The sequence below is a fragment of the Bombus fervidus genome, chromosome 8 (assembly GCF_041682495.2).
Source record: "Bombus fervidus isolate BK054 chromosome 8, iyBomFerv1, whole genome shotgun sequence".
Taxonomy (NCBI): Eukaryota; Metazoa; Arthropoda; class Insecta; order Hymenoptera; family Apidae; genus Bombus; species Bombus fervidus.
The window spans coordinates 2,345,403-2,368,485 of record NC_091524.1 but is presented as its reverse complement, the minus strand read 5'-3'; the positions used below and the strand labels follow the sequence as shown (position 1 = coordinate 2,368,485).

General features: G+C 51.3%; 2 protein-coding genes across 6 annotated transcripts in view; one reads left to right on the top strand and one right to left on the bottom strand.

Moving 5' to 3' along the window:
• Alc (5'-AMP-activated protein kinase subunit beta-1) overlaps positions 1 to 23,083 on the bottom strand; it is a 264,921-nt gene that overhangs the window by 88,071 nt on the left and 153,767 nt on the right. The gene's annotated exons all lie outside the window — the stretch shown is intronic.
• The window catches only part of Dac (dachshund family transcription factor), a 149,215-nt gene that overhangs the window by 79,022 nt on the left and 47,110 nt on the right, over positions 1 to 23,083 (top strand). For all 5 annotated transcript variants that reach the window (XM_072008870.1, XM_072008868.1, XM_072008869.1 and 2 more), the window contains 3 exons: positions 11,558 to 11,634; positions 12,736 to 12,906; positions 15,972 to 16,196. In XM_072008870.1, the coding sequence (XP_071864971.1) occupies positions 11,558 to 11,634; positions 12,736 to 12,906; positions 15,972 to 16,196 (473 nt within the window). The remainder of the gene's footprint in view (positions 1 to 11,557; positions 11,635 to 12,735; positions 12,907 to 15,971; positions 16,197 to 23,083) is intronic.

The window sequence follows — 23,083 nt, the reverse complement described above, 5'->3', positions numbered from 1 at the left end:
CTTTTTCCCGCGATTTTCTCCTGTGATTTACAGTTCGTACGAATCGTATCTCTAACTCGTCCATGAATTTAGTTGGCAAAAGTTGATCGTTCGATCATCACCGTCCCTACCATAGAATTATCAGGTTTGTAGGCAAACGAGTGATTTTCTGTGCCTTTTCGACAAGTTTGAAACGAGAAATTTCGTTTCCTCGATAGGAACGACGTTCGCGCACTGAAAGAATGATCGAGCACCCGGTGCTCGGGATAAGCGGCCCCGGTTGCTTGGTTCCTCCAGTTTATTTTCCGAGTAACCCTTCACATTGCGCTAATGTATTTCTTTGAAACCGCTATTCACCGCGTCGACGTTTCAATCCGGTCCATTCAACGTCCTCCAGCCGTTTCCCGGCTGAAACACTCACCCGATCGATCTAACCACCGCCGTCTATCGTGAATTTTCACACGACTTAATCCGCATGCTTTCACCCCCCTTCGGTGACTCGTACTTTTCTGCTCGCTGTTTCTTTTCCTTCCTCTCACGCTCCGTCTCCGCTTCCTGCCGTCGTCTTGCCACACGCTATCGATCGAAATTGTAACCGGGGAAAACTCGATCGACCAGGTGGAGTGTGTGTGCACACGATCGTCGTCGTCGAGAGGAAGAGGAAGGACGAGGAACGGCACGAGGAGACGCGTGTCGCGCGGCGACAAGGGGTTAGCGCATTCCAACTCGATTCGATGGCTAACAGGTCGCCGACAAAGGGAAACAGGCGTTTCGAGGGGGTGGTGGGCCCCGTTTGAACCCCCAGGATCGCTAAATATTTCATTTCGTATCCCTCGAAACGTTTAATCTCGGGTCAGGTGCGCGCACGCTCGCGATCGCGTTGCACGCGCGTTTGTGCGCCGTCGATGACAACCATCCGGCGGATGCACGAGCTTCTCTCTCTTTCTTCTCTCTTCTATCTTCTCTAGCGATGCTTCAAGCGATCGAATCGATCCTCATCCCCTTCGTGCAGCATTCGAATCTCTTGTTTGATCTCTTGGAACTTTTGTTCTTTCTGTTTTTCCGGAAAGGTTCGCTCGCGGAAAAATGTAAGCGCCGGCAGCCAGCCGGAAAATCATTCCGTAACCGAGAGATGTTCGATAAATCGCAGGCGTAAAACCGTGCCATCGGTTATATCGTTTAGGTATAGCTTTGTGCCTCAGCTCGAGGATCGGAAACTTTCATTATCGGACTGTTCACCAGCTTTCACCCTCCCCGTTACCCATCTTCGTTTACATTTATGATTTAATATGATCGTCCATTGTTGCGTCCCCTTTGATTCCGCCCGCTCGTTTCCCCTCGCCCTCGACAAATATCTCTTTCTCTCGGTTCCCGTTACTTGTGTAATTCGAACGCCGACCTCTTTACCCGCTTTTCTCTTTTGTCGTTTCCTTCGTCCTATTGGGATCCGCAACAAGCACCCTATCTTGGGAAACCGAGAGCCTGGATGGCGGTAAAGAACCGAACGACACGCGGGGGAGAAAAGAATCCCAATTTTCTGGAATCGCGGTTTCGGTGACGCTTCCGAGAGCCGAGCTTCTCCTACCCGCGGGGGAACAAACGTGCAAGTTCACCTGGAATATCGGCGACACGGAAACGCAAATGCGAGACGAAACGATAGATAGGTAGAGAGATGGAGAGAGAGAGAGAAGGCGGAGGGAGAGTGGGAGAGAGAAAGAGAGAGAGAGGACAAAAGACGACGCGCGCGGAATATTAAATTCGTGCAAAATTCGAGCAACTTTTCAACGAAGCATTATGGGTCGGCTATCTGGATGATATAGCACCGAACTTGGGAAGACTCGACCGAGTGAAACCCCGACTCTTCTGCCGTTCTACCTTCCCCATGCTCGTTTTCGTCGTTTCTCCGCTCGCACGCGCGTCTTTCCTCCCTTCTTCTCCATCCGTTTTTCTCTTTCTCCGCTCGTTGTCTCTTGTTCCATCTTTTTTCCCCTTTCCCAGCGGTCGCTTTCCCTCTCTAGGCGTAGCTTCCAGGGTAGCAATCTTTTATTATTAGCGCAGGCTTTACCAGACAATGAAACGAAAGGAACGGAATATGATATTGTAGTACAGAGGCTCGGCGGAAAGGGAAGCTATTGTCGGTCTCTTTGAATTTTAAAGTCAACGATCGATACGGCTCGGGGGATGCGCCTTTAGCCATATAAACCGCTCCGCTCGCCCCCTCAACCCTAGCCCAGCCCTCTTTTCTCCGCGATACATTCGCCCCTCGCGGCTCCTTCCATCCTATTCTCGCGATTCTCGCCCCCCCCCTCTTCAGCTCCTGTATCACGTTTGTTTCGAATGGCGAAGTCAACTCCGGTTTCGATTCAAAACGAATCATCGTCGGGAGACACGTGTGTTGATACGTGTAGCCTCTGACTTCTCGCCTCTGGTTCCCGCGAGCGAAGGATCAGCAGCCCCGAGCAGAATCGGAATCGGAGGGCCGTCAGCGAAATTGTCGCCGGTAATGATAAATTGCGCCCCCGGCCCCGACGAAACAGCCCGTCCGCACGAGTGCCGACCGACCGTGCGGGAATCAAATTGCAATTTGTTATTTGTAATTCCGAGTGTCGTTTAATATACTCTCCCGCGTTCCTGGCCACCCTTTCAGACACACTGGGACGAAGGGGTTAGAAATTAAGCGGAGCTTGATGAGAAAGCGCAAAGGTGAATACGCGTCTCGCCACCTTTCGTCGCGACGCATTTCTCGTCGTCACGAATCTGCCGCGTAATTAAGCGCGACAACCTTTATTTTTACGCCAACGCGTAATTGTTTTCCATAGCGTCTCGAGCAGCTATTTGCTTCGGTTCCGGCCCGATTCGTTCCGGTATCGTGCTTCACTTTTCTCATTACCGTCTCGACAGGCGATTTAAACGTAAGTAGTATTTACGTTGGCCGATTTATTACAGTGATCGATCTCATGTACATCTCGAACCGACCGATCGTAACCACGAAGATTTATCTAATCGTGATAGAAAGAACGAAGCAGTAAGCAGAGATAGAAGGCATAGAGGGATGCGGTGGCTGAGTAGGCAAATATTCGATTTTGTCTATTCAATTTTCCAGAAAAATAGTGCGTCGTTTCCCTCGCGTGTTCTTCTTCAGCCTCATCCCCCAATCCAGGCATTATCGACGCGAGGTAGCGACAGAAGGAGGCGATGGCTGGCTGAACGAAGGAAAGGAATAAGTTCGATCAGTCAGAGGGTGGCAGTTACCGTTTCGGTTATGGTTTTCGGAAGCGTCGTCGAATCCAATTCTTGCGCAAACCAGATAAGCGGCCTTTTACGCGTGTATTTTCGCACACGCGTCGCGCGGCCAGAAATGGGGGTGCGCGTTTCGTTCTATCGCGGACAAGCAGATTTCCACGCGACAGATATCGGTCTCTTTTTGTCGATAAACGATCGCCCCGCGTGCCCCGTTATTTTCTTCTTCTTCCATCGTTTTTCATCCTTCTCTCCCGAAGTAACTTCCATTCGCCAGAATATTCTGGCATATCTGTGCTCTTTGGCTTAAGGCTTCGAAGCCATCCTACGTATCCTTCCGCGTGTACACCCCCGATCGTTCTTTATTTTTCTCGTTCGGCATATTTTTCTTCGATCTACTCCGCAGGCTGGCTCAGGGCGGCAAAGGGGACGATGGGTCGAGGGTGTACGAAAGGGGATTCGTCAGTTTATTTGCGTATTGCCTGGCGGCTGAGCATCGAGCCGTTCACGGAGCGGAGAACTCGAACGCTACGCTTATCGCCACTGAACCTTGCGTTAAATCTCCATCCCTCGAATCTTTTCTTCTCTGCGAAGATCGACCAGAGTTTCTTCGTTCGAGTGAAACGTTCATTAGATATCACATACTGTCAGATATCAAACGAGAGATGGTAGAGCGTAACTCTAACACTTAGAATTTGCCACATTACATTCGGAAACACCGTCGAAGTTGTTATAGTTTCGCTTTAAAAAATAAAAGGAGAAAGAAAACGAGAGTATATAAAATAGACGAGGGGATGGATTTGGGATAAAAACAGGCGAACGATTCGGTGCCGCGACCCCCGGTGGAAATCGGTCCATTCGAAACCGCGATAAGCCATGTCGCGTTCTTTCTCCACTTCCTCCTTTCTCGTTGTAGGGGCGGAGATTCGTGGGCTGAGCTCCCAAAGCGACCATCGATGGCCCTTAATCGAGCGATCCGCCGCCAAAGTGATTTTTATTTTCCACGAATCTTGATTTATACGGGAAGGCTTTTCGCCTCGACCCTGTGTGACACGTCGGAAGAGAGGGCTGGATGGAGAGGGAGAGAAAGAGAGATCGAAGACTGCAGTTTCACGCGCATACGCCGCCGTGCGGTTGCCTTCACGAGGGGTTACCCTACGCGTTATCTCTCCGTTACGCGTTGGCAGGCATATGGCTGGTCGGCTGCAGGGGGCGCAGAGGCGGCAAGCGACCGGGGGACCGGCTCATAATTTTCAGATTTATGTACAAATGTTTCTGGCGAAGCGGCCGAGCGGTCGCTTCTTTCCTCCTCTCTCTCTCGTGGGGAAGATATCTATCGTAAAGTTTCGCGGAATTGAAAAATGCTTTCGAGGCTTTCTCGCCTCCGAGTACACAACCGAAGGGGCGAACGTCAGCCGACGACGGGGATGACGTATCGTCCACGAACGCGATCCACACAGCCGCCTATCTTTCTGGAATAAATGATTCCTCTCGCTAACACGCGTCTGTTTCTCCACGCTCCCCCAACTGCGTCGGATTTATCTCGGGATTTCGCGACATTGACCTCGTTTGTAACTTTCGGAAAACAGACCTCTGGTACAATTAAATTCCGTAACATATTTTACTGTAGTTCGATCGAAATTGAAACGTAGATTAAGAAACACCGAGAGAATCGTGTTTTAGTAGAGCGAGCGAGGATTAAGGGTTAAACAAGCATCGAAAGTGAACCACTCGCGCTATTTCTATTCGAGTCCCTTCTAAAATCGTGGCCACATGTTACGCCACACGCTACGCGTCTAACCTTGAGCTAACGAGTGGAGGGGCCGAGACGGGTGGTGGTAGAAAAAGAGTCGCAAGAAGGAGATCATTCCCATTCGCAGTCAGCCATCCGACCAGCCCGACCAGTCGGTCCAAGTGGCGTGGAACGAGAATAAAAAGCGCTTAGAGCCGTATAAACAAACAATTATTCGTCGCAGCCAGTCGTTCGCACCTCGTTCCCCGACTCACGAGTCTGTCGGACAAACTCCAACAGGCATCAAGCGTGAAGTCATCGAGATTGTGAGTCCCTCCGGGCTACTGACAGCTTCTCTGTCCATCATGCAGTTTACTTTCTTCTCGCTTTTCGATTTTCACACTAAACCACGTGGTTCCTTTTTTGTGACGTGGTAGTGAATCGCTCGTCAGGCTCGCGTTCGCGAGGCGCTCCAAGGATCGAGTCGGGGCAGTCGTTCGTCTAAACGGTCGGTTATCTGGTTGGTCGATCGGCATTGTCTTCCCTCGGCAGCCCCGGAAGCCATTCGGAAGCGAAATAGAGTAGGAGAGAGAGAGAGAGAGAGAGAGAGAGAGAGAGAGAGAGAGAAACGGGGTTTCGAAGCGAGTGATCGCTGCGCGGTGCGGACCAGGGCACGATCGAGCAGAAGCGAGAGGCTGAGGAAACAATTTAGCTCGATCAACGTTTCTAGCCGGAATCTCAGGCGTCGTCGTCTAATTAAACCGCTGTCCTGCGCGGATATAAAGTCGGAGGTTATCACCGGCGCGCGGTATCTGATCCCCGGCCCCGGCTTAATCCGACTGTATTTCCAGCCGGAGCGTTTTAAGCGGCCGTCCAATACACACGCAGCCATGGACTCGCGTGTACGTATTTACGCGGACACGAGCGAGTATATGAAACGAATAGAAACTCGGGTAGTCTCATTTCCTGTCTGCGGGGGTCCCGCAGGGGATACATAATTAGCTGGTTCGCCCGTTCGTCGGAACGCCGACAAGACGGGGAAATGTAAGAAGACCTTTCGTCGAAGAGCGCTCGCCTTTTCCTCCTGCCCGAACACGCCGTTGCTTGTGTCGCTTATCGATTGCTCTCGGAAATTATCGTAAAACGGAAGCAAAAACCAGAGAGGGCGGCAAAGGCGACGGAAGGGATGGTTGGCGACCGTCGAGCATCTCACGCATTGTTTACCGAATTTTCACCGGACGTCCCTCGAAATTGAAATTATTTCTCAAGGAGAGCGCGCGTAAATCCAGGCGTCGACATGGTTCGGTTCGTTTTCTTCCCTCCCGTAATTCCCCGAGCTGACAGCACCTCTCTCTCTCTTTCTCTCTCTCTCTCTCTCTCTCTCTCTCTCTGTCTCTCGCTCTCCCTTTGCTTCGTCGGTTAGGCCAGTTTGGCTTAGGATGAACCCGACCGCGAGAGTATTAAAGCCAGCTACAAGAAGACGTACAACGAGAAATTAATCTCAATCGTCGCTGGGCCTCGGCCCCGTCATTTATCACGACTCGTTACCGGGAACGAGCGGCCGGAATCCACGGATTGATATGAAGTTAGCAACGGTAGTCTGCGCCCGATTGTGTCGTGACTGCCGCTGAGATCTATTAGTCAAGCGGGGCCGAGTGGCGAAACGGAAAATGGAAGAAGAAACCTGCTGGCTGTAAGCGGAGCAGCGTGCGCCCCCCTGAGCATCCAACTCGAACAGACACGGAGAGAAAGCAAGAGAAACGCGTAGAGAGGAGGAAGAGCGAAATAGAAAGAGAAGGGAGGAGAAGGGGAATTGGAAACGGAGATAAAAGGGGCTGGAGCGTAAGGTCGATTTAGTGGGGGCGCCATGGGTGGGCTTTGTCGCGGCGAGGATTCGCGCACGGTATCGTTGTTATAAGTATGTACCCGGAAAGATCTTGCCCCGATGACAATGAACTCGCGTAAACGTCGCAATTAACGCGCTACCGACTGGGAAAGCTCCCTTTTTGCCGACGCAACGTGTCCCGTCCGACTTCATCCACCTTCGAAGGGCGCAGATCAAATCTGCATAAGTATGAGACTTGCCGTTTAACGAGTTTCTAAGGAGCGAATCCAGGCTCGTTTTTAATCGTAGCTGTGTCAAACATGTTAATTTGCTCGAGTCGACGAATATAGATAGAGATATCGGATGAGCGGAAAAAAAGACTTTCATGTTTCGAAGGTTTATTTTTAGCACGATACAATCTTTCACTTCAATTCGAAACAAACGAGAATTTCAATTCGAGGAAACGTTAACGAGCGTCGCAAGGGCGCGATTTTGTGACTTGCCGCGAGCCGGACGTCTTATTCGCCGCCAGCGATTTGATCGATGAGCAGAAGAAAAGCTGGAATCCTGGGAATTCGATGATTGAATCAGTTTGAAGGCCCCCCGAATCCGAGTAGTCGCGCGCGGTTTGATAAATGCTGTCCGTCTGCCGATACGTCGGATAATATTTGCGAGCAGATCCGGTAGAAATCGAAAGACAGGGGCGACTGGATCGAGTGTAATTCGATTCCTTCCCGGCCCTTTATACCGTTCGTCCGGAGAAGCAACGTTCTGACACTCGTCCCACAACTCGACCGATGCCTTCTCTCCATCTCCGAGCCAATCTCTGCCTTCGTCCCTCGTCACCGACCTCTATCTTGAATTATGTTTCTCATATTTTCTCCTTCCACTATCTCCGGGACCTGTAGCTACGTGAAAATACAAGAAGAAACGCGTTCCTGGAACGACTCTCTCTTCCTTCGCAAAAGGAAGCGCCACTGATTGTGAGGCGAAATTCGCGATATCTTTTCGGTAACACGATCGGCCAGCGACCTGGTTCCTTGGTAATTACCGAGCTAACACGGAGGAAAGGACGTAGAGAACCGAGATGAAATAAGGAATATCCTCGAAGGACGAAGGCTCGCCTTCGCGACACTCGTTACGAGAACGAACCCCTTTCGCCTCGGATGTCACGCCAGCGAGGGTGGCGTTTTCGAGATCGCGTACTTTGGATCTCGTTACCAAAATCCCCTCTTCTTCCTTGTTTATTATTTCGACTCGTGGAATTTTCAGAGACGAGTTTCGCGACAAACGACGAACGTTGAAGTAGAGGAGCCCGAGCCAAACAGCAGCGTGATTCATCCCCTTTCGGGCTGCGACCGACGAGGCTGTAACACAATCGCGCCTCGGATTCCAGAGACGTAATTAAAATTACGACGGCATGGGTCAATCGTCGCGCGTTCCACTCGCAACGACGAAAAGCGAGCCGGTGACGGAAAGGAACGAGAGGACGGGCGAATATCAACGTTCGCGTGCATCGTTTATCGAAAAAGCCGCGGCGGCAGGGTTGCCAGCATACTTTCGCCAATTAGCCCGGCTCTTTGTCCTCTTAAAATTACAACTGTTCCCTGTCATTATCGGAACGCGCGTCACGCGTACACGATGCTTTTGATTTTTCGCCAAAGTAACAAAACGCGGGCAAACAGCCCGACCGCGCGTTCAACGATTCCCGCCGAACGAACCGAAAAAGCGTTGATTAAAAACGCCACCGGAATGCATGGAACAACGTTTTCAATCGCAGCGACGTGTACGAGGACCGGTGTCGCGAAAATGGTACGTCGAAATCGCGAATCAGCTCGATTCCAACATAACGATCCCGAATCGCAGGTCGCTTTCTTCGCGTTCGAAATACGCCTCTTAATGAACTCCCGCTGGGCAGGCAGCCCGTTCCTCGGCATTGGGGCAGGAATCCCCGTGGAGTTCGTCATTACCGAATCAAAATTAAAGGCAAAGATCTGGAGAAGGGTATCGTTCGTTCAGCTTATTAGTCGCATACGTACTGTACCACGCTAATGGATACGACGGGGATTGATACGGTTCAATCATCGGTAGAGGATATGGATGCGTCTAAAATAGCTGCTTCCGAAGCGAGGGGAGAGCTCGTATCGCCTTTGTAGCTCGTCTTCTCTATTATAGACCGAAGAGGTTTCGATCGATTTATCCGTTCCGTGTTTCAATAAGATTTACAATCTTCTGCCACAAAGTCTCATCGTCTGTGAATCTCGTTAAAATTCACATTCGTACTCGATCTAATTGAGACGGTAGCAACGCCAACAAAAACATCTCGGAACATCTCGCGAGGTACAAAGATGCGGCGCAACTCTTCGCTTTCTGCGAAGTTCGTGGAACACGAAATTCAATAGGGTTGAAGCTATTGGTCCCAAGGAAAGGAAGGCAGCGTTCGCTAATTATTCGCGACTAGAAGCAGGGATTGGCCGCGTTTCGAAAGCCGTAGGCACGCCTAATGAAATCCATGATCTATTAAGGTGGCTGTGAGAGCGTCTAGGTGTCTACTCATGCGAAGCTAGATAAACGCGCGGCTAAACGCACATTTGCGCGCGTAAACGCGCATACAAACGCTTCATGGCCGGAACCGTGAAGACGCCGAGGCGACTGACGATGTACCTACAATATTCGACTAATTAGAAATTTAATAACCCCGCTGCTCGGCTGTTGCAGCTTACGACGACGTCCCGGCAAATCAACCTCACCCTCTCTCCCACTCTCTCTCTCTCTCTCTCTCCCCCTCCCTCCCTTAATTTCAACGTTTTTTCTTTTCTTCGCCAACTCCTTTCTCTCGACCCTTTTCTCTCGACCGTAGTCGCTCGAACAAGGCTCCGCTATTCTTGTTCCCATCCGAATTTGCCGGACCGACGAGTAAACGGGGGCCAGGTCCAAACGGAGGCGGGCCGAGATATCCATCGGTCGTCTTAATCGACTCGTATTACCAATTAAAATTTAATTATCCCCGAAATTAAGTCGTTACGATATCGAAGGCGCGCGAGCGCGATCCGTCTATAATTCTGACGTTGCTGTCGGCGATGATAGCGAAGGGATGATGGCTGGTTTTTGCGTGTTTCGTAACTCGTATCTCGTCGGCAAATCGTCTTCTCCGCAAAATTTCGAAGTCTCGTAAAATTGGTCGTCGAACGAACCGCGGCGAGCGCGTCGCCGAGCGACGAGATACCGTATTTCGTAGTCGTCTTCTCGAAAGCATCTCCCGTGGAAAGGGAAACGATGGCTCGTCGACAGAAGAAGAAGAAAAGAGAGGGGGGAAAAAAGGAGGATATGGAGGGAGAACGAGGGTAGAAGGTGGGGATCCTCTCCTCCATTCCGCTTAACGCGGCCGTAACTTATCGCTCGTAGACGCACGGTATTTCTCTCCGGCTCTTTGAAAGCATTTTCTCATTAAAAAATTAAGGTTCGAGGGGTCGAGGAGGGAGGCGGCGGTCGGGGAACCGAGCGGGAGGATGTCGGGGGTGGATGGAGGTCTCGCGGGTTCGCGCGCGGAGCGGCAGCCGCCAGTGAAGAGGGCGGTTTGCGGCGGGGGACGGTTGGTGGTGGGTCGGTAAGTGCTCTGCGGCTCCCAGATGCGCCCAATATTATGTTTAATGATATTAACTTCTTACTTAATGGTCCGCGGTTCGATTCGAGGTGCGAAGAGACGCCCTCGGACCGCGCGGCCTACCCCGTCCCATAAAAAGAACTATACCCGGGAGAATAATTTGCAAGACGAGGAAAGGAACGTCGGGATTCGGAGGAGGGGTAACGAAGAGGTGCGGCAGGAGGGTCTAATCGTCCGGAAAACACCAATTTTCGACTACTTCGCGTGGCTCTTGGAAAATAAATTCGTAAATACACCCTCGATCTACACCCTTGGAAATAATTTCTTTCGACGACCCGTTATCCCCCTCTCTTCTGTCGTCGCTGTCTCCGAGGACTCGCCTTCGTCTCGAGGTTCCGGGACGAAAGAAAATTTCGTTTGAAAATGTGCGCGCGGAGTATTAAAGAGCGTATGGCCGGTTAATGTCAGTCACGGCATCCGGCCGCGAATCTTAACGATTCTCTCCCCACATACCGCGCGAGGGTCGAACAATATAGAGGCAAGATTAAAAGTTTCGCGATACCGCGGCATAAAGACTGGCTGGCGTAGCTTAACGAGCCTGGCGCTCGTAAAGACAAAAAAAGCATTCGAGGAAACTGAAAAAAAAGAAAATAAAAGAGGGACACTTGGCACGGAAGTTTCGCGAGGCAGGAATAACATCATCGCCGTTAGTGACGTGATCGTTTCGTTATAGATTCGACGAGACGATTTGCTTTTGAATCGACGACGTAATACGAGAAACTCTCGGCTCATCGGCCGCCGCGTCGAAACGAAACGTGGAAAGAGGATACGCGCGGTTCGTTCTCCGTTACTACCTGCCACTCGGGCTCCGATGGAAATAAAAGGTCGGAGGGAAGCCGGTTTTACGCGAGAGCGTGCGATCCCTCGAGGCGATGTGCGACAGCTCCGCATAGAAAAAAAGAAGCGAATCGATTAACAGCGATAATCGGATGGAACGCGCGGCCGACAGAGAGACCGGCACTTATCTTCCTACGCGGTCGGCTCGAACCAAGACTAGAATAATTATTTAATTAATGGCCAGCGCACAGACCGAGAGTCCACCTCCGCTTTGGTCGATTCGTCACCATCCGCCGGAATCGATACTAAAACTTTTCCCTATCTGTTTTGCTGTTTGCAGGCTCCGCGAGGAGAGAGGAGACGCCGAGAGAGCACTCGCGTTGGACCAAAAACCCAGGGATCTGAGCTCGCACAATGGTAAGATAAATACGCGTACGCTCGTTTACCGTAATTATAGTAATCGGCCGATAATACGGCGAATAACGCCGAGTCGTATTATGGGCCGAGCACCATTACGCGGACGATGAATCCTCCTTCTCCTGGCGACCGGCGATCCTCGTGATTCGAGGCCGTCGTTCCTTCGCCGTTCCATCCAATGGAAGAGGATGCTTTTGTACTTTCCTCTTCGATAAACAGCTTCAAATCGAACGTTTCTCTAGTGGAACGAAACGTTCGCGCGATTTCCATTTTGCCTATGACGCGTACGAGATTCTCCTAATAAAAGGCAGAGAGCCTCGAAACGAAACATCCCTCCGCAACGGGGGTACTGGCCATCGCTCGAGGCCAGGACACGAGTTAACCGAGCGTGTCCGGATCGCGGAGGACCAGTCCCTTTTTCGATTTCTTTATTTCTCATCGCTGGCCCGGTCGAGCGTTTAGGCGGCCTGGAGAGATTAAGTCCGATATCGGGTTACGGGGTACCGCTCGGCTCCGCCTTTCTTCTGATTCTCCGTAATATTTTAATCCGTTCGATCGGACCTTTTATCCTGATGGCGAGTGTGCGCGGCCCTAGGCCCGGCCGGCGACAAACTGGACGTTTCGAGTTCGAATCCGATCGTGTTCAAGCCGCGGGCCCCACGGAACCTGCGGGCTTCGTTTCTTCGGGGATTTCGACGCGGACGTCGATCGTGCTTAATCGAGCGCGGCCTACCGCTGCCCGCGATCCTCGCCTCGAATCGAGACTTATTCGCTCGTCGACGAACCACACGGTTGTTCCACGATGCAGCCACGGTCGAACCACGAGCTGGCCCCGAGCGATGCGTCATTCCGCTTGGCGTCGCTAGCCAAACAGTATCTATCCACGTCAGGATTAAAATGCCGGGATATCAAATACAAGGGGAGCGGGTCAACCGTGGAAATTGGACGGTCTGTTTCTTCTCGTATAAGCGGAGGCAAATAATATCCATCAATCATTGTCGATCGAAGCATTCTATTCTTCGAAGAATCGTATAAGCGCGTACGAGATCGTTATCCAACGCGTAGACAGACGATAGATTCACGGAACGATCGTGTTAACAGGTTCCTCGAATGGTCACAGTCCCGTGCTGAACCTGTCGAAGACGGCGGGAAGCGGAAGCGTGGGCGAGCACTCCGGAAGCGAGGCAGAGGCGTCGCACCGTTCGCAAGACGACGAGGAGGAGGACGACAATCTGTCCGAGGACCTGGACGACGACAACGAGAAGGACGAAGGTGAGAGAGCGTGGCGTGGTCGGATTCGTCTCGTGGAAAATGCCGCGCGACCAACCGATCTCCTAAGCGTCGATCGATACGTCGACCAGGTCGATCGGTCGATCAATTAAAGCCAGGTAGAGCGTGACGGTGAATTTGACGTGTGCCGAAAGTCGAAACGATGTTGCCCGTTCCGCGCGGCACGCATACGTAAAATAATTATATCGAATGGACTGGACAGACCGCGTTTAAAGATGAGTTCCCTGGGACGACTGGTAGGTCAGACCCTCTCATCGATCATCTCGGGCCCGCCGCGGAACGACGTTCTCTGGGATTCGTCTTTCATCCGGCGTTCCGAACGAACCGAGGTCTCTCCTCAGCGGTTGTCAAAACTTGTCAGCCGCGCACGATGAAATTTTCACCGAGAGGCGTTTGGAATTTTACGCGCTGCACGTGTCTCAACTGCCACTTTTTTCCCTCCGTCTGTTTCCTTTATCCTTTCTGCTTGTCATGCGTTCACGTCGAATCAGATTGCACTAAAGAGATACATCTCGCGAAATTTTTCTTTTAGTTGATAATTGTATTTCTTGCAAGTCATTTACGAACGTGATCAACGGCGAATAATTAAGCCTTCTGGATTGAATATTACCTTCGTTCTATGGTTTGAAAACTCACCGGATCTCGATATTACGGGAAAGAAATTTAAAAAAGTTTTATGAAAAAATTGTACGGTTCCTTTACGATTCGAAGCTCTCCGAAAAACTGATATAAACGAGATTCGCACAGGAACAGCACGAAAGAAGCACCACTGGTGGAGGGGTCCGTTGGTCGTTAGACTCGCATCTTCGGTATTTAGTTTCATTTTAATAATGAAAGATGGGTCCAGATAAAAATCTCGGTCCGTAGCCCACGGTGCTATCTCGACTGTCCCGGCGCTTCGATGCACCGAAGCGTCATAATCGCGATGATTTCTAATCGATTTGCCGATTGTCTGCGCGCCACGCGTTAATTGGATATTCCAATTAGAGCCTGCGAGTCTTCACCTCGGTTGACACGAACGGAAAAGAACGTCTTTCTTCCTTCCAATCTCTCGTCGTACTACCAATACAAATACTACTGAGAAAAACTGGCAATAAAAAAGGGAATCGTGGAATCTCCAGCCCCACTCCACACGCCCGCCCACCCGCCCGGACAGGATATACATATGTAAAATTCCAAAAGAATATAAAACTAGCAGGACGCAATTAAAAGCGAGGCCAAGGGCCCGGACCCAGAGACGAGAAACAGTAAATGTTCGGTTAGGCGGGTGGATTAGAGGGGAAAGGCTACAGGGTGGAATTAGCGGGCCCCTAAATTTCAGGAAAGACACGAGTTAGACGTATAAATTCTGGTGGTCGTGTACCGGAGGGGGCAGAAATCCGTGTCTCGCAGCGTGTCGTATACATCGGCTACATCCTACCTATGGTGCTCGCGGTGATCGAAGTAGAACCCCATCGAACGTCCGTGGGAGTGTACACGCCCGTGGAATGCAGTTCTGATTTAATGAGACGCGCCGCTATCTCGCTCTCGTTCCTGGAATCCGATCTACCGCGATTTCTTCGTTTCTTGCCCGACTTCCTGGAGATTTCGTCCGATTGCTTTTAACCCCTTCTTTCCGACAAGATTCTCGCTATGCGAGAAGAGCTCGCGAGTGCCGCGAGTCTCGCGAAATTTCTCGTCCTCCTCGCGTCGCGTCGGGCAATTCGATGGGGAAGACGTTGGCCCTTGGCCTCCGACGTAGATAATTGTAATGGGTTTCGAGAGAAGGAGACCGAAGCGCGGCGATGGAGCGACCATCGAGAAGAAATCGAGAGGAAAAAGGGTGAAGGGAGAAAGAAGGAGGGGGTGGAGGAGAGCGACGAAGGAGAGACAGAGGAGTGGAAGGTTTGTGCTATCAAAAGGTGCCGGCGGATCGGCACCGAAGGCAGCCGCGCGAGCATTAAATCGGCCAATGGCAATAAGTAACCGAATGCCGTGGCGTTGTAGGTGCGCGCTGATAATTAAAAGACGATACAATAAAGCACGTATCATTGGCCATAAAGCAGCCGGGGCTAAAGCCCACGGTGTGGGCCGTAGGAGCGCGCGGACCGGTCACTTAAGCTCGGAAGAACCCACGCAGACGTCTTGTCTCGCCACTCTCCGGACCTCTTCGGCAATAACCATAAGGCATCCTTTATTCCGGCGATCCTCGAGCCCCGGATCCTTCCACGGTGTCCAGAGCCACGGTTCCTTTCGTCCCAACGACGAAAACCATGCTTCCAGGCTAATCGTCGATAGAGAGAGAATAACGAGGCTACTCCCGCCTCTTAGCCGGAGAACGACGAGTCGCGATCTCGAGTAGAAAGCAGAAAAAGAGTAGCAGAAAGAAAGAAGTGCATTCGAGCAGTAACTTTATTCCAGGGACCGCGCGTCCTTCGTGGAATCTCGAGAGTTTTCCATCGAAATTCTCTTACCCGCGGCGCGATACCGGAGGATAAATCGCGCGGCTGGAAACGAACGACAATTCGGTGTGTTCGTCCTGGTTCCCCCACGGTGCCGTACACATCGGATCGGCTAATCGGTCGGCCGAGTGCCGTTTTAATTCGCGAATTTAATTCGTCCGCGATGACGTTAAATCAGAGACGTGGCGAAGGGTAACAAGTAGTCGTCGCGGGATTACGGCTTTGGAACACGCACGCGTTGTAAGTCTCCTCGAGAGAGCGGCCGGCGCGAGACCTCCCTCGAACGTTGTTCCACGATCCCTCGGCGAAATTTATCGGCGACGCGTCTCGTATACGCGCGCTCACGCCAAACAAAAAGTCGCGAAGAGACGGGCTAATAGGCGAGTTCTCGTTGCCGCTCGTTCGCGTGTCCGATTATTACATGCGCATTTCCTCTACACTGATCGCGTTTTCTACGTTCTTCATAGCGGATCGGCTCGTAAACGATCAAGGACGATTTAATTGCTTTGAAGGCGCGATGTAAGCGCTTGGCAAGAAAGTCCTATGCGAATCGGCACAACGTTGATCGAATCGAAGGATCTTACACATATGTGGGTATTTTTTCAGATTTGTCGGACGTGCCGGAGAACCTGCCGCTTCCCGCGCCGGGATCCGAGAGTCCTCAGGCCCTGAATTATTCCCAGATCGCCTCCGCGGCGGTGGCCGTTTCACAGGGAGGCCAGGATCCCTCGGTCTCGAGTACGGAGACCCTGCTCAGGAATATCCAGGGCCTGCTCAAGGTCGCGGCCGACAACGCGAGGCAGCAGGAGAGGCAAATCAACTACGAGAAAGGTCAGTGGCATGGCTTTCTTAACGCGTCTCTAGCCGAGGCCGCAATTTCATTATCTGCCAGCTCTCGCGAAGCCGCATTAAGAGACATTAGTCTCTTCACCGACCCTTCCATCCCATTTTCCTTTCTTTCTCCCTCCCTTTCTTTCTTCCTTTCTTTGCCCATCGCTCACTCCTTCTACTTCTGTTGACTCCTCTACTTCTGTAATTTGTTCGGCGTTCGACTGTCACGGCACAGTATCGTCCGTGACATCCGGCGCTGAAACTCCACGAGGTGGATCCGAACACCAGCTTCGCGGTGTCGACGACTAATTTCAGGGTAATAACGCGTTACTCTCGCCAGGTATTAAGGTTTAAGGATCCACGGAAAGAGTAGCAATTTAGGCGCCGTTCGAGTGCTGTAATTTCGCCTAGCTCTGTCTCGAGTATGTCGTTACCGTTTGGTTCGCTTACCATTTCCGATGGAACGTGTTATTTTAAAGTAATCCGAATACCTACTTTTCGCGATTTTTATTGAAAACCTCGCCGAGAATTTAGTCACCGTTTAGCGTATGTATATCTCGTGGAAAAAATCTCCAATCTTCGCAAAGACGATCGATCTCGAGCGCGAAATAAGACTGACTCGCAAAAATCAGCTCGCGTAAAGAAACGTTTACTCGTTGAGATATCGTCGTTGTAACCGTGGCAGATAAGCGACGCGTGTCTTAAGTAGATAACGGCCGAACCGAGGTAACGCGATTAACAAGACCCTGCGAACCGTGGACTCGCGTCGTGTACCTTGCCTTCGTTCTCATTAAGCGCGTGATAGATCGACTCGTGTTATTATTATTAGCGTCCGACATGCAGCGTCTTGAGACCTGGAAACATCCGAGGAGGAGGTGTAAATAGAAGAGAGAGATCACGCGATCTTACGAAGACGACGAAGTGTTTAAGTCACTCGTCGTCGACGACCCTAGCGTTTCTGTGAAGATCGTCCGGCACTTTGTTAAAGATCGATCGATCGATCGGACTTTCTTCTCCAGGCGGCATAATCGCGTGCCTAAGAGGATTCATGTTTCGACGTCCCGGCGTCGATGCTCGCGATTTGCTAATCGCAATCAAAGACACGTAATCGTCGTACGATCGCCATAGAATAAGAAAGGAAAGTGGAACATCCTGTCGAACGAGTTCTTTGTACGCGAGTATTCTATATACTACGAGTATGTAGCGTAAGAAAATTCTAATAGAAATACACGGTGGTCGAACGCGTAGTATAATCCTTTCTTGGCCCAGTTCTCGAGGACCACGTGTTCGCTCGCATTCACACTGTGTCGACCTCTTCCTCGCCGAAGCAAGGACACGCGACGCTTAATATATTCCAGCCGAAACGTAAAGCAGGCCTTTAATTGCCCATTAACCGCGGTATAAAGTGTCGTTTCCACGGTCGTCGAGTAACGCGTGTTCACAGCGCTTAACGACGTCGAAGCCGGACGCGGCGAGTCCCGGTCCGCGCTCTCGTACCCCACGTTTTTCCTCGCAGCGAAGAAGAAAAGTGGCATTCTTTCGGGCACGGTAGGTTCCCTGAGCGCGGTATCTCTCAGCGGCGATCGCCACGAGGAGACCGTCCTTTGTTTCGCGACCGGTCCAGCGGCCGATTAAGCCGGGAGTTTAACGCGAGAGGACGTTCGGCGTCTTGAAGCCGACGCGTGTCCAGCAACGAGTTCATCTCCCATGCCGCGCGACGTCCAAGTCGGCTTAACGCGGATTCCTCGTGTCCACGAACGTTCACCGAGAGATAAGCAGCGAACGAAGGAGCGAACGTAGAGGATCTTTCATTCGCGAATCGATCAAGTCGATAAAGAATCGAGGAGAGAAAGAAGGAGATCGCGCGCAGCTGGATAAAGGGACTGATTGGAGACGCGGATACGCGTCAAGGGAATGAAGACCAGATCGTAGGAGGAAGAGAGGAGGACAGGAATTGAGAACAGATCGACGAAAATGCGTAGCCTGGAGGACGAGGGCCAAGAAGAGGGTGTAAGAGGGCCGATTTAATACTCGAACGAGCCAGCAGCTCGTTTTACACCAGATGGTTTTACATACGGCCGCTATCGTGTTACCGAGCTTCTCCGTATGGCTGCGTTGGCCGCTTCGACCGGGCCCCCTAATACGCGCGGACGCGCGAACACGAGCGAAATCCTCGGAGCGGCGCAGTGATCGACGCTCTCCTTTGGAGAACCGGACTCGATCTTGCGTTTCTTTGGAGAACGAGTACGGAACGACCAGGGAAACCGAGTGGATTTTCGAGAAGGAACGCGGGGTGGTATCCTAAACTTCGTTAAGTCCACCGCGAACGCACGAGTCGGTTCCCTCGATGAAAAAGGAAAGAGTAATGTAAAAGTGGCTGAAAGATAGAAAGAGAGGACTCACGGTCTCGTTCGGTCGGTAAGTTACACGATGCACGGGAGAACAATATGAGCTCGCCGGATGCTGGCGAGCAACGTAGGTGCTCGCTATCTTCGATGCTCACCGAGATAAGGGTACGAGGGGAAGCCACGGCGGGAGCGCAAAGATTGTGCGCGCCTCTTCTTCGTGTCCACCGCACGGGTTCGCACACATAAAGGTATACGTAGACGTGCACGTGGATAAAGAAAGAAGGAGAGAGAGTCCGTGGCGGGCCGGTTGCTTAAGGCCCGCCGAGAGAGCGGAATAGAAAGAGGGGATTGAGTTGTAGCCGCGAGTGGAGGATCTTATGTAGATTCCTTGTAGATCGTGCACCCGATTCGATCGCGATCGGCTACCCGGTACCGGGTTAATTAAAATTGTACGGGCCGGACGTCTTTCTTTCTCGATGCCTCTCTTTTCTGCCTCGCGTTCGCGGCCTTTCCATCCTCTCTCCCCTGTTCACTCCTCCTTTGTGTCTCTCCCCGTGCCACCGTCTTCTTTGCTCACTGCCTCCCTGTTCTCCAGTGTCGCGTCGCCTCCCCTCGCCCCCGATCGCCTTTTCATCTTCCTTTTTCCTTGGCCGTTTCGTTCGAACCAGCACGCTGGCTGCACCGGCCGGCGGCGCATCCTACCTACCGTAAGCTCCTTCGATTTTTGGCCGCTGCCTGGGAGGCTGCTTACGTGAAATCCTATTACCGCGAGCCACGCCGCGCGACAGCGCAACGACTCTCTCTGTCTATCTCCTTCTTATTTTGCTTTTGCTTCTTTTCCCTCTGGTGGACTCTGTGCACGAGCCTGGTGCAAGCAGACCAGAATGCAAAGAGTCGGGCTACCGAACTACACTCTTGTAATCAAGGATGTGTTTTGATGCTGCTTCTGGCGTTACGTTGACGTTACGAATAATACTACGTGCGATAATAATACGTGCGTTACGATAGATCGTACACTTAGAAGTTGGCAGGTTAGTTCGCTGCTACTATAAATTCGAATACGCAGATCGAGATCGAGATCGACAATTTGTACTATATCTTCCAGCATGGTCACGATCTAAACACAGATGTAAAGTCGCAGGAGGGTGAACTGGACCCGAGCATGGGATACCCGAAAGACGTGTAGGACTGCGAGCTATCGAGTCCGGTACCACTGGTCCCGTTCCTCTACCTATTATAAATAGGGAAAGAGAGAAGGGTACGCGAACAGGGAGCAGCAAAACGAAGAAGAATTGGAAGGAATTACGATTCCGTTGGTTTCCTTAGCTCTTGTTCTATCGTCCCGTTCCCCGTTCGATTCGTTGCTCCCATTCGTGAGCGCCGAATCGGCGCAGTCCCGAGCATCATTAAACGTCCGCAACCACTTGCAGGCTACCTTAAAGATCGTCTCGGGGTCGAAGGTCGCGGGACTGCGAGCGCGCGAACAACCGGCCGCGTCGATTATTATGCTTATTAAGGTGGAAAGTAATAAATTACAGCTGGCTAATAGCGGGTATCGTGAGAAGCGACTGGAGATGAGGGGGGGGGGGAGGAAACGCTCGAAGAAACTTCTCGATCCCCGTGTACCGTTCAGATCGATTCGTCGAGGAACTTCTTCGGCCACTGAAAACAAAACCGATCGGCCGTTGCTGTTGGTCGGTGTCTGGACCGCGCGACCAGTCGCCGGAGGAGGACGTTTCCGAGGCAATAAAGCTGTTCCATTCTTAATTAAATCCGAGACCACGCGAACGAGCTAATTAAAGCAAACATCCGACGCGATAAAGTTCGAACGTTGGTCCGAGGTCTCGAACGACATCCTGGAACAGGGAGAATCAACGAATCGTAAAAAGAGCTAGTTGGCAAGTTTAACCACTCTTGTTTCACGTAGGTTTCCAATACGCTTTTCCTGCTAGTATCAGTGTCTAATTTGAAGCCTGGCAGGCGAACGAGATGGGAAAAGGCAGAAAACCGTTGCTGGTATCGATCTGCGGCGATGCCTACGCGGCCACGGAAATATCCGTGCTCTTGGGGGCAGAAAAGCGAGGGGTGGGCAGCCGATTGCTTCGCGAACGACGTATACACAGAAACGAGTGGGAAAAAAACGAGCGTGCCATCGATACACGTGTGCGTACATAGTTTGCGCGATAATGGCCGCTCCGCCAGCCGATAGAGAGATAGCGTTGCTTTGGCTCGCGCGCGCGACCCAAGGGGGCGGAGGGTCGTTCGCTGCCAGGGCTAAACGTAAATCAATCAGACTGCGTTCAAACGAGAAGCAACTGGTCGAAGGTCTCGAATGTTTGCAACGAAAGGTACGACTGCACGTTGCTTGCGTGTGCCATGCTGATTTATCGCGAAATCAATGTGACTGTGAAAGAAAATGTACAAGGTAAATTGAATGCATATTTCGTGTCGTATAGAAACAAACGATTAAAAGGACTGTAGTTGCCATAAAAAATGGTTGGATAAACTTCAGGATATGCATATCGTAATAATTTTTCTTCCTTCTCCTCTGAGAAACAAAGGCGAAATAGCGTACATGTTTCTTCGTCGTGAAAGCACCAAATCGCAGCAGCAGTCTCGATAATGTGTCCCGGTATCGAACTCGAGGAATTTTCATAACGAGCAGCAGCAGCAGCAACAGCAGCAAGCCGGCTGAAAGAAAAAGGGCGCCTTTAATGGGACACGTTGGCGCCCGGGTCAGGGTGGCCCCGTTGTTACTCGTTAATTCGAGCCGCGACCGAGAGAGCACGCACACCAGCGATCCGGTGGTCAGATCCGGCTATTCTCGCGCGAATCCGTGGAAAGCGCAAACGAGCGTGATCCCGAGGTATGCGCTCCGTGCAGAGGAACAGACGAAGAGCTCCACCCTTTGTCCTTCTCCCTTCACCGTGGTTCCCTACCAAACCAGGCAGAAAAGTAGGAATAAAAACGCGAAACAATACGATGTCGCAGCAGCGTGGTCGTTGTCGGTTCCCACCTTGAGCTCCGGAGGTTCGCCTGGTCTGGAGAACGCGGCCGATTGTCAATTAGAGAAACCACAAGGGCTCGGTTTTAGCATAAGCCACCGGCCAAAAGGGGCTACGATAAACGGGCTATAGACGCACGCATCGTGAGCGCGTTTCTTTCCTCGACTTTCTTCTCCTTTCGGGGGCGAGGCTTCGGTGCATCGATAAAAAGAGACAATAAGATACGGAGAATCGGAAGAAAGAAGGATGTTGGTGGACGGTACAGAGTAGGCAGGCAGCGTGCGAGCGAAACAAGGGGGAAAGAATTTAAGAGAGAGGGTCCGCTGGTGTTAAGGAAGCTAATAAATTATTCTTAACGCGGCGACAACTGGTTGATTATTTATTTAACAATAAAATGAGTCACGAACTCGAGATAGAGTCCAGCTCACTGCTCTCATCGAATACGTCGGCAGTTGATTCAAACTAATTCGATATTTGCTACCGATCTGGAGGACCTTCTTTAATTACAAAATCTAGAACTTTCTAAAGAACATACGCTGTGCCGATTGTAATGGATGACGTTATTTAAACGCAAACGAATGAGGATGGATTGACAGAGAGATATCCGAAGGCGTATGTATCATTTCCTAGAAAAAGCCTCGACAAGAGTAGGAGGAAAACTACGGTACGCGACGATAAACCGTGGTGCGCACGTCGCTTAAATCTTGGATTTAACGATCCCTGGGCATCGATCCTGCCGCTCGATCGTCACCGATCGTTGTCGCTTTGGAATTAAGCGACAAAACGGACATTGGCGACTAACGATCCCGCGCGCGATTTCCCGGCTGGAGAGGAGGTGAGACACTCGCATCCAGCACGATTATAAAAGCGGAAATTTACGAGCCTCTCGAAGCCCACGGGAGGAGATCTCGCGGAATCTTTTCCGTCCCTATCTCTTCTGCGAGACTCTGTCCGGGACTTTGTTGCGTCGCGGATTTTATCGTCGCCGCCGTTTTAAGTGTCTCCCGTGAGACTTTGTTGCCGAGGTCTTTCCTCTCGCGACCTTCGGCCGATTACCAATCGCCGGCTCGATCGTTCGTCCATCTTCTTTACGCGTACCTGCAGTACTGGGTTGTACGCATCGCTCGATGTTAAACACGATATTTTTACGGTCAGAGGAAGGTCCAAGCGGTAATTTCGAATTCGAAGATGTTTGAAAATGAAACTTTATAAATAACTGTTAATTTGACGGTTGATGATTCGAATTGAGAGTCGAATTCAATTTTGATCAGATTTCTCAGCGAACGCGTCAAGAGCGAGGCGAACGAAGCGACAGGGACAAAGGAGAGAAACGGCCTCACTCGAAAGAAAGGTGGAAAGAAACTTGACCTACCGCAGTTTTAACTACCGTTCAATTATACAGTTTGCTTTCGGTTGGGTCGTCGCACGGGTCGAATAAAGCGTGTAATTTACCGGCAATAAAAGAGCAGTGGTAACGGCCACGCGAGAGAGTTGGTCGCGACGCGCGTGAATGAAAGAGGGAGAAGTCGCGTCG